The sequence below is a fragment of the Erpetoichthys calabaricus genome, chromosome 8, assembly GCF_900747795.2.
Source record: "Erpetoichthys calabaricus chromosome 8, fErpCal1.3, whole genome shotgun sequence".
Lineage (NCBI taxonomy): Eukaryota > Metazoa > Chordata > Cladistia > Polypteriformes > Polypteridae > Erpetoichthys > Erpetoichthys calabaricus.
The window spans coordinates 84,329,390-84,341,689 of NC_041401.2; the positions used below are offsets into that span (position 1 = coordinate 84,329,390).

The 12,300-nt window shown below is 41.1% G+C and overlaps 1 protein-coding gene across 1 annotated transcript in view; it reads right to left on the reverse strand.

Moving 5' to 3' along the window:
- The window catches only part of LOC114656701 (intelectin-2-like), a 33,506-nt gene that overhangs the window by 20,852 nt on the left and 354 nt on the right, over positions 1-12,300 (reverse strand). The window contains exon 2 of the mRNA XM_028808329.2: positions 11,160-11,407. Coding sequence (XP_028664162.2) covers positions 11,160-11,351 — 192 coding nt within the window. The 5' untranslated portion in view covers positions 11,352-11,407. The remainder of the gene's footprint in view (positions 1-11,159; positions 11,408-12,300) is intronic.

Below are 12,300 nucleotides of genomic sequence, written 5' to 3' on the forward strand. Positions count from 1 at the left end.
TTGTGGTGTTTCCAAATAAAAGATTACATGCATTATAGATATGTGTTACAGCACACTTTATTGTGTTGTAGATTTAATTTTAAATTTGCTGTTTTTCTCCATCAATCTACATTCAGTGACCAAGTGAAAGCATGCTTTTAAAAAGGTTTGTGCATTTACCTGGAGAAACATGTTTTATAGCTGATTTTGAGTCATCCATAGTCAAAAAAGGTATAACAGTGTCTACTTGAAGATACAACATGAACAATGGAGAAGAGTGTAATAGTCAGTAAGGGAGAGGAGGATAGTGAGTACATATATAAACCCTTGATGCATATTTTTAGGAAGTCATTGCACACTGGGGAAATTCCAAAGGACTGGAAAATTGCAAAATTATCCTGTCATATAAAAAGGGTGACCAGACAGATCCAAGCAACTATAGGCCAGTAAGCTTAATGTGCATCACAGGAAGAGGAAGGTCATGTTTTACTGAAATGCTGGAATTCTATTAGGAGGCAACAAAAGGATATCATCAATGTTGAGCTTATTATTTATCTGGACTTTGAGAAAGCATTTGATAAAGTGCCACATAAGAGTGTTGGGTATCAAACTAAAAGAAATGGGAGTTCAGGGTGATGTTTTTAGATGGGTGCAGAATTGGCTCAGACACAGGAAAGCAGAGGGTGATGGTGCGAGAAACCTTATCAGAGTTGGCTGTTGTTCGACAGGAGTCAGTGCTGGGGTTGCTGCTACATGCTTACAGATGGCTTAACGTCTATTACAGAGCTGATTGTGTGGTGATTGGGTATTTGGAGAAAGAAAGGTAAGGACAGGAATTGGACCATCAAAGGTTGCGCACAATTACTGCGCCACCGTGTTCCCATGTGTAATAACATGCTTTAACTCCTATCATCATGAAAATTATATCAAGTATACATCTCAGTATTTTAATTATTCAGTGAGCTGGAATATTACAAATGTAATGGATTCTGTGTCCTGTCGGAGGAAGAGAAAACCCGGAAGCACATAGTGATTCACACACACAGAGCACATAGAAGATCAAATACAAAACAAAGCATTTAACGTGCTACTGTAGTTACAATGGGATTTGAGAAACTAGTAAATTAAACAATTTTAAGATGAAGTTTATGATGTTCTGCTTTAATGACAAAATAAACTACGTGATTAAAGTGGAAATTTCGAGATTAAAGTTGACATTTTGTGCTTTTTTCCCACTGTGTGCCTATTTTTTTTTCTCTGTACCCTAATAAGACGGTGGGCTACAACTCGGCTTTTCATGGCGACTTTGATATGTGATAACTTCTTTTATATTTTGGGCACTGTGCGACTTTGTGAACTTGAGCTTTCGAGTTTCTCCGACACACTATGTCACTCGATCAACTTCCTTTTCTTGTTTATACCACTGTTTAAACAGCAAATATAATATAAATATAAATATAAGGGATCATACAGTGAGAACATTGAGGAGGTTGTTGACTGCACTACTGACTGCATCAACTTCTGTATGAACATTGTAGTTCCAGTAAGAACAGTACACTGCTATGCTAACAACAAGCCATGGATTACAAGTGACATCAAGGGCCTTTTGAACCAAAAGTAAAGGACTTTTAAAGACGGTGATCAGCATGAGCTCAAGCGCGTGCAGAAGGAACTCCAAGTCCAGCTCATGGCGGCGAAGGAGCAGTACAGGAGAAAGCTGGAGCAGAAGTTGCAGAATAACAGCATGAAGGAAGTGTGGGATGGGTTGAAGATCATCACTGGCTGCAGCTCGATAATAAAGTATCTATCTATCTATCTATCTATCTATCTATCTATCTATCTATCTATCTATCTATCTATCTATCTATCTATCTATCTATCTATCTATCTATCTATCTATCTATCTATCTAAATAGTACGTTTTTCTTTGCCTCCACTTGGTATTCGCTGAAATTGTTCTGTTTTTCCTCATGGTTTTGCCATTGTCTTTTCACAGAATGCTGAGCTTAAGGGCTATTTATATTGATTTATATATTCAAAGAGGCGTAATTCTGGGAGGAGACAGGGCAGGACAGCAGGCGCGTGCACGTGCGTTACTTTTCACGCTGGCTGGGATTTATGTAGCAGAAGAACGTGGAAGTTGGTGAACGCACAGATTTATGCATTTGGATTTTTTTGTGCGTAAGCGTCATGTTATAGTGTGAATTCTACGCACGGCGTTATGCATGAGGCCCTAGGACTTTAGCAGCTTTCAAAACTCGACTTGATGTTTTTTAGAAGAATTAAGTGGATAAGACTGGCAAGCTTTGTTGGGCTGAATGGCCTGTTCTCGTCTAGATTATTCTAATGTTATAACTGAGGCTACAGTTTGCACAGGCTCACCAAAATTGGGCAGTAAAAGTTTGGGAAAATGTTGCCTGGTCTGATGAGTCTCGATTTCTGCTGTGACATTCGGATGGTAAGGTCAGAATTTGGCATCAACAAAATGAAAACATTGATCCACCCTGCCTTGTATCAATGATTTAGGCTACTGCTGATGGTGGTGGTGTAATGGTGTGAGGGATATTTTCCTGGCACACTTTTTACCCATTAGTACCAACTGAGCTGTGTTTAAATACCACAGCCTACCTGATTATTATTGCTGACCATGTCCATCCCTTTATGACCACAGTGTACCTATCTTCTGATAGCTACTTCCAGCAGGATAACACACCATGTCACAAAGCTCTAATCTTCTCAAACTGGTTTCTTGAACATGACAATGAGTTCACTGTACTCAAATAGGCTCTAAAGTCACCAGGGGCCTCATGTATAAATGGTGCATACACACAAAAATGTTGTGTACACCTGTTTCCACACTGACATGTATAAAATCTAGACATGGTGTAAAGCCAAGCACATTTTCACGCCAGCTCAATCCCTTGCATATGCCAGTTCTCTGCTTGGTTTTGCAAACTGGTGGCATCCAGCATCAAAGTACTGTTCCTGTGTGGTTTCCCTTTATTTTTTAGATTCACATCCTCGATGCAGCTTTATCAAATACACTGAAATTAACCACATATTGTTTTGTAGTTCAAGTCATCTGAATGTAATCAACCTGTAACCATATAATGGTGCACCGAATGGCCAAACTATTCCAAATACCATAGCCACTTTAGCATTGTTACTCTCAGTGCACCACTCAGAGTATTTTAACCCAGTGTATCTGAGTGTGGAATCACTGATGCAGCTGATTGGAAAGCTCTATGGCAGATTGTGTCAAGAGCAGGGAGAAATATCTACATAGAGCTTCTAGCACACACTACCTTAGCCATGCGCACAGTCTATTTGAACCTCTTCCATTCGGCAAATGCTTCAGAGCCTTTCTTGTATGGATCTTGCGGTTCAGAAACAGTTTCATCCCAAGAGCTATAAACGCACTCAATCAGTCCATCAAGTGCTCCCAGTAGAACTGTTTGTACTTATAAGTACAATTGCCTCACTGTAAACTTGCATTGAAGTTGTAATATTGCACAACCTGAGCCACTTATGCTTTCATATTGTATATTTTTCAGTTTTTTTATCCTATTATTATTATTATTATTGTTGTTTTATCTTACCATTTTATAGGAAAATAAGTCTATGGAGGATTTGCATATTGAATCTCATTGTACCATACATTAACAATAAAGGAATTCAATTCAGTTCAATAGAACAGAACACGTATTTACAGATGGTGACGACTGGCTTCTAGGCACTATCTACTTGGAGCTCATGATATCATTTTTAAGATGAAATGCAGTAAAGTATATACTGTATATATTACATTCTACAGATACATTTGTAATTTCATTTAAGTAATGTACAGGGGGTTATGACACAGTTCCGTTCCTACAACAGTGATGTAACCAGAATTTTGGTGTAAGTCGAAACACACCCTAGCCTAAGTCACTTACCTATCCTAACACATTTGCAAAATCATAATCTAGAACATAAAAACACAATTAAGCCAAAGAAAAAGGAAAAGGACATAAATATACTGTACTGTAGTAACAGAAAAAAATGACAAAAATGAGTGTAAAAAAATTCCTTACCTTTATTCCTTCTGATCTCTTTACAATGTCTAATTTCACTTCCATTGTGATGGCTTTCCTCTTCTTCGAAGCACTACCATCTGAAGACTCTGACTTGCATGTAGGAGTCATGATAAGGGCCAAAAAGTCGCCAAACAAAGCAACACAAATGGAACACTTGTGCTGCGCGCAACCAAACTAGTTCGGCAACTCCATCACTCAAATACCGCATACTTCCACCGCACGCAACCAAACTAGTTCGCCCACGTAGTTTGTAAGTATGACGCTAACGGCGTAAGCTGAAACACTCACATCTCAATTTTTTCAAGTTTTTATGGGAGTGAGCATTGTAAACTCGAAACGTTGTATGTCGAGACGTTGTAACCTGAGGACCCCCTGTATATTGTTAATGATTAAATATGTGAGGACTCGGTGGCACAGAGTTAGCAATAAGTTGACGCCCCGTTTGGGGATTGTGCCTGCCTCTAGCTGAATGCTTGCTGGGACTGGCGCAACCCTGGATGGATAGATGGATGGAATAATTAAACATGTACTACGAAAATATTTCAATGTTCCTTAAAAGTTTTGAAGAATCAGCGTTCTAAGCGTACAGATGGCTTGACATTTATTAACTAACTGCCACACAATCAGCTCTTTATTTGGAGATAGAAAAGGAAGGACAGGAATCAGGGTTTAGTATGTTTGAAAGAGACAGTACTGCTGCCATAAATTATTTTATTGAGGGTTGCACAGCAAGCATCTTGTGGGAGGAGAGAACAATCTCTGGAAGAGGCGTCAGCTTGTTGCTACCACTGCAACAACGTGCCTCAATGTTTTATACATGGTTTAATTTCTATCATCATGAAATCGTTGGTCAAGTGGGTTGCTTCCCTGTGCCTTCGAGTTGAGGAAAGGACTCTGATTATTGTTTGCGCTTATGCACCAAATGACAGTTCGGAGTACCTAGCCTTCTTGGAGTCCCTGGAAGAAGCGCTGCGAGGCGCGCCTCTTGGGGACTCTATCGTCCTGTTGGGAGACTTAAACGCTCAAGTCGGCAACAACAGTGAAACCTGGAGAGGTGTGATTGGGAGGAACGGCCTCCCTGATCTAAACTTGAGTGGTGCAAAGTTGTTAGACTTCTGTGCTGGTCATGGATTGTCCATAATGAACACCATGTTTGAGCATAAGGGTGTCCATAAGTGCACTTGGCACCAGGATGCCTGAGGTCGCAGCTCGATGATCAACTTTGTAATCGTGTCATCGGATCTGCGAACTTATGTCTTGGACACTCGGGTGAAGAGAGGGGCTGAGCTGTCAACTGATCCCCACCTGGTGGTAAGTTGGATCAGATGGCAGGAGAGGCTGCCGGACAGACCAGGCAGACCCAAACGTATAATGAGTGTCTGCTGGGAATGTCTGGTGGAGGAACCGGTCAGAAAGATCTTTAACTGCCACCTCCAGCAGAACTTCAACCTCATTCTGAGGGAGGCAAAGGACATTGAGTCTGAATGGGCCATGTTCCGAGCCTCCATTGTTGAAGCAGCAGAATGGAGCTGTGGCCACAAGGTTATTGGTGCCTCTTGTGGCGGCAATCCACAAACCCGGTGGTGGACACCTAAGGTTCGAGAGGCCATCAAGTTGAAGAAAGAGTCCTATCAGGTCTGGTTGACTAGTGGAACTCCAGAGGCAGCCGAGGGGTACCGGCGGGCCAAGCGTGTGGCGGCATCGGCTGTTGCAGAGGCAAAAACTTGGGCATAGGAGGAGTTTGGGGAAGCCATGGAAAACGACTTTTGGTCGGCACTGAGAAGGTTCTGGCAAACCATCAGGCGCCTCAGGAGGGGAAAGCGGTGCTCCACCAACACTGTGTACAATGGAGAAGGGGCCTTGCTTACTTCAACTGCAGACTTTATTGACCGGTGGAAGGAATACTTCGAGGATCTTCTCAATCCCACCAGCATGTCTTCCTTAGAGGAAGCAGAGCTAGAGGATTCCGGGGGGGCCCATCCATATCTGGGGCCGAGGTCACCGAGGTAGTTAAAAACCTCCGAAGGTGGTGGGGCCCCTGGGGTGGACGAAGTTCACCCTAGGTACCTCAAGGCTCTGGATGTTGTGGGGCTGTCCTGGTTGACACGTCTCTGCAACATCGCATGGACATTGGGGGCAGTGCCTCTGGATTGGCAAACCAGGGAGGTGGTCCCCCTTTTTAAGAAGGGTGACCGGAAGATGTGCTCCAACTATAGGGGAATCACACTCCTCAGCCTCCCCGGTAATGTCTATCGGATTCAAGAGGAACAATACGGATTCCGTCCAGGCCGTGGAACACTGGACCAGCTCTACACCCTGGCCAGGATCCTGGAGGGGGCTTGGGAGTTTGCCCAACCAGTCCACATGTGTTTTGTGGATTTGGAGAAGGCATTCGACGCTGTCCCTTGAAGCATCCTGTGGGGTGTGCTCCAAGAGTACGGGGTACAAGGCTCGTTGTTACGAGCCATTCAGTCTCTGTACAGGAGGAGCAGGAGCTTGGTCTGCATTGCCGGTAATAAGTCGAATTTGTTTCCTATTGAAGCTGGACTCCACCAGGGCTGCCTTTTGTCACCAATTCTGTTCTGGACAGAATTTCCAGGTGCAGCGAAGGAGCGGAGGGGGTCTGGTTCGGTGACCTCAGAATCTCATCTCTGCTATTTGCGGATGACGTGGTTCTGTTGGCTTAATAGGACAGTGACCTCCAGCTCTCACTGGAGCGGTTCGCAGCTGCGTGTGAAGTGGCGGGGATGAGAGTCAGCACCTGTAAATCCGAGGCCATGGTTCTCAGCCGGAAAAGGGTGTAATGCTCTCTCTGGGTTGGGAACACATTACTGCCTCAAGTGGAGGAGTTCAAGTATCTCGGGGTCTTGTTCACGAATGAGGGAAGAATGGAGCAGGAGGTTGACAGACGGATCGGTGCGGCATTCGCAGTAATGCGGACTCTGCAACGGTCCGTCGTAGTGAAGAGAGAGCTGAGCCAAAAGGCGAGGCTGTCGATTTACCAGTCAATCTACCCTCACCTATGGCCACGAGCTTTGGGTAGTGACCGAAAGAGCAAGATCACGGATACAAGCGGCCGAAATGAGTTTTGTCCGCAGGGTGGCTGGACTTTCCCTTAGAGATAGGGTGAGGAGTTCAGTTATCTGGGAGAGACCCAGAGTAGAGTCACTGCTCCTCAGCATTGAGAGGAGTCAGTTGAGGTGGTCCGGGCATCTGGACAGGATGTCCCCTGGACGCCTGCCTTGGTGGTGTTCCAGGCATGTCCTACTGGGAGAAGGCCACGGGGCAGACCCAGGACACACTGGAGGGATTATATCTCCCGGCTGGCCTGGGAATGCCTCTGGGTCGTCTCAGAGGAGCTGGAGGAGGTGGCTGGGGAGAGGGAGGTTTGGGCTTCCCTACTCAGGCTGCTATTCCCGTGACCCGACCTCGGATAAGCGGTGGATAATGGATGGATGGATGGATGGACTACTTGGTATTCTCTGAAATTCTTCTTTTTCCCAGTTCTTTTACCATTGTCTTTTCATAGAACGCAAAACATAAGGGGCTATTTATATTGATTCGCGTATTCAAAGAGGCATAATTCTGGGAGGAGTTGGGGTGGGGCAGCAGGCACGTGCACGGGCGTTACTTTTCACGTTGACCGGAATTTATGGAGCAATAGAATGTGGAAGTTGGCATACACACAGAATTATGCATCTGGATTTTTTTGAGCACATTTCCACTTTTGTCTGTACACCGTGTTTTAGTGTGAATTCTACACACGGCGTTATGCATGAGGCCCCAGATCTCAATTCAATAGAGCACCATTGAGATGTGTTGGAACGGGAGATTTGCATCATGGATGTGCACCCAACAAATTTGTATCATGCTATCATGTCAATATGGACCAAAATCTTTGAGGAATGTTTCCAGCACCTTTTTGAATCTATGCCACAAAGAATTATGGCAGTTCTGAAGACAGAAAGGGGTCCAACCGACACCAGCAAGGTGTACCTAATAAAGTTGCCAGTGAGTGTAGATTATTACACTCACAGAGTTACAATTTTGGGACACACATAAGCTGCGCTGTGTAGCAGAAGCTTGAGACTGGCTTGTTCCAGTGTTTGAATTCGTGATTCCAGGTACGGTAGGAATATCTTTTTTGATTTCCATGTATCTGTGCAGGTGCTTCGCACTTTCTTTTTCCATCAAGAAGAAAAAAAAACACTTTGTAAATAAATAAATAAAATAAGTCAATCTTTTGTTTTTATTATTTCACAATGTCTTCTGTGTTTTCTAATGGGGGGGGGGGAAGGAAAGGCAACTTTAAAGTTTGTTTTGAGATGTTGCTGGGCACATGGATAATTTACATGTATAATTAGCTATGTGGTTCTGCACAAGAATCATTATTATATTTATTCAGTGGCCGTACTTTTAATGCTGCAAGTGTTTTTTTAATGCACGTGGGATGGAAATTTGGAATTATTTCTCAAACGTTGTGGCCTCAGAACCCACTTTTATCTTTTTAAGTTCACTGATGACCCATATACAGCAATTGAGGAGCCCTGGGGGCTGAAAGGGCCACGAGATCAAAACAGTGTGGTTAGAGATGGGGAAAAATATCTAACTTTTTCTCCTGACCTATTCTACTTGCCTGGACTTATAGATGTAAAAGAAAGAGGAAGGTATTTAACTACAATATTACTGATCCTAACAGTAAACAGACTGGTAAGAATAAACTTGAGGCACATAGTAATGAGCATGAAAGGGAAGATAGGACCCCAGGTCCGTACCACTACAAAACATTTATGAACATTTAAAACAACAATATGAATCTGGTAGCGTAGGAAACACAATATACAGTTTGTTGGTTAGAGTAGTTGATTAGGGCATAATGAAAAATGTAAAGGTAGTCAGTTGAGAAGGTTGTGTATTGAAACATTGTTTGATCATAGGATATCTTATAATTGGAGGCATGAAGAAAATTTAGACGAAGTATGTAGTAAGACAAAGTCTGCAATTTGTAGAAAAAGCATGTGAGAAGTAAATTTGCTTGAACATTGGTAGTAAGAGTGAGGTTTTATAAGCATCAGGTGTGAATAGTAAATAGGAAGTACTTTTTGGAAACTTTTTGGGAAAAAAAAGTCTGCAGTTAGACCAAGAAACCACAGAGGTACAAGGAAACATGTTGGTAGAATGCTGAGTTAGAGATGACAATTCAAGAAAACATGAGATGTTATAAGTAGTGGCAGAAAACTAAGGCAGGGTGATCCATGAGGAAGCTAAGTTCAAAAACAATGGGGAAGAGCATGAGAAGCCAAATTTAACATGTGCAGATAACAATACAAGCTGGACAGCAGAACACTGTAAAAGGACAGAGAAGTCTGCAAGTTGTAGCAGGCTTTCGCTGATGTGTTTACTGCTCTCTGGCTAAACCAAATTGTGTTTTAGAAAGAAGCAAGATTTGTGGTCAGCTATCAGTAAACAAGAAAAAATAGTAAATTGTATTGAATGAGTGTGAAGACATTTGTATACATGATTTTGCAGCTGCTAAACGGTTTGTACAGCTTGCTCAAAACATTGTTGACACAACTATAAAATATGATAGATGGCTTGCAGTTTTTTTCCCCCAACAAATTTAGTGCAGACAGTCATTTATAAAGTTCAAGCAGCCAATATGTCCCTGTAATTTCCATTAAAATAGAAATCCTCTGTGAACAGATTTTAAACACCTTTCTTATTTATTTACTTAAGAAATAGGACCAAGTTCTTTAAAAAAAAAATGGTGCAGCATATGGGAGCAATCAGAATATTTATGAGAACAAGATTAAAATACAGTCCTGCATACAGCTCTAATGTGTTTATAACATACATATTGTATACTCTGGAGCTGCATGTCTTACTTGTGCTGTTTAGCTTAAATCCTGTAGCAACCCCTGAATAACTGCTGTCGCTTAGTTTGGTGCTGGTGTCAACATTCCTGTAAAGTAGTTTAGTTTAGTTTAAACCAGCTTATCTCTGCAGGTAGCATATCAGTGTGTATGTATTTTTTAGTGTGTTAGTCACTGAACAACTGACAGATTTCAATATTGGTATTACTGTACAGTCCTGTTTATTAAAGCACTTGAGACTCGAGTGCTGGAGTTGGAATCAGAGTTGAAACATTCTGATCCCTCTCTAACTCTGTCAAAAAATAGATTCCTCAACTCAGACTTCACAACCTTGGTAGTGATAGTAAGTTTAAATTTAGATACTGTATCATTGGAGAAAGTAGTGAAATTCAGGCACTTATGTTGAGTGTTACTTGCAGACCATGGTATATGCACATCAGTGACATCAAGGGTGACTTCTAAAGAAACCTCTCTAACATCAAAGTGAAAAGTTAATGAAAGCTGTGTGAGAAGTAGAATGTTTTATGGAGTGGGAGCCTATAAAAGCCAAATAGAGATGAGAATGCTGGAAAGAACAGAGATGAGAATGATAAAGTAGATGTATAGCGTGCCAAAGAGTAAGAGATAGTTGAATGCCGAGTTAAGAGAGAGACTGGGTATGGAGGTAAAAGGCGTTCTACTGAGGAGGAACCTTTTCAGATGTTTTAGGTGTTTGGAGTGAAAAGCAGAAGATGATTGGGTGAAGAGGCGCACCAGGATTGAGGTGGAGCTGATGAGGTCCAAGTCCTGAGACCAAAGTAAACATTGTTTTGGGTGGTGTCAAATTCAATTCAGTTTATTTTTGTTTAGAACTCTTCACTAATTGCAGGTGCAGAGCGCCATGACTGTTTCACTGGTGGATGCAAATACAAACTTCACAAGTTACTAATTGCATAGTGAGTATGCTTAAAGACACTGACTGTTTTCATGTCAAATGATATGGCAAGTATGGATCTCACCTCAAAGGGTGAGTGAGAAGAAACAGATTTGGGACAAACTAACAATTATACCAGAGATGTTATTGATAAAGGGTGATATGCATAAAGCGAAGTTTGTATAGAGACAATTGAGGTTTATTTTGCCTTATCTGTAATGTCAAGTCAACTTTATCTGGACACGAAATAGGTAAATGATGGGTGGGGATTCAATAATTATTTCAAATAATGTCAGAACTAAACCAAAGAGGTCTCACCTTGTAGTCATCTCCTGTTGCCCCCTCAACGTTTCCAAAGGTAACTTTGTTAACCCAGTTACCATCTCCGTCAGGAAAAACACTCGAACACCCTTGCTGACTGGTCCAGCGGTCTCCAACAGTGCACTTTCCATGCATATTGTTCTCATGAACACTGGCAACTAGAGTCCAGCCTCCACCATCAGTGGTCATGTCGCAGTAGGTTTCATAAATGATTCCTGTTTTAGACTTTAAATAATAATGTCCATCTGAAAAACATAGATAGAATAGTTAAAACATTATGCTTTACTATTAAAAATGAATATGAAGGCTAAATATTTTTTTGTCATATATCAAAAACATTTCTTCAATGTTTGGTTTTTAGTTCCTTTCTCATCTGCATTTCTTAATACATACAGTAATTCATAGATCAGTAGTGACACAGATAACAAAGTCACCAATTTTCCTAAATTTGACAATTTTTAAATATATATCCACATTTGGGCATGAGTTATATAAATAAATGTATACTAATTTTAGTTTTAATTAGTATGACAACAAGCCAGTTACTGCTGTAACTGCATTGAGAGGACAGAAATTCAACACAAATGTTTGAACTCACAGACTATGCTTTGTTTCATTAATCATAAGACAAACAAAAGACAAAAATTTTCATTGGGTAAATTCATTACAGTAAAATTCAATACTAGAGGTTATCAAAATCCTAAATATTATGTGATATATATTTTCCATGTTACAATATTAAATAACTGTTTTATGATGCTGTACATAACTATTTAGTCTGACAAACTGATTCTTGTTTTACTTTGTACATTGTGTACTTTCAATTAAACTCATCATCCAAACTCTACATACTTACACTTAGAAAATACTGTAGACATGTACTGTATTTAAAACAACAGACAAATAGTGTTGTCCTGTTGAACAAGTTGAATTCCACATTGTCTTCCTGTTCTAACCAATGCATGCTGTGTTAACGTTAGGAGGAACATGATAGAGCATCATAAATAAGTAATAAGTGATTGCTATTGAACAGGATGTAAACAGAATTCTCGCAAAAGCTCTGTATACAAAATCATAGTGGAAAAAACTATCTACCTGATATGTAGGTAGAAATAATAAGCAAACTGGAGAAATTCTA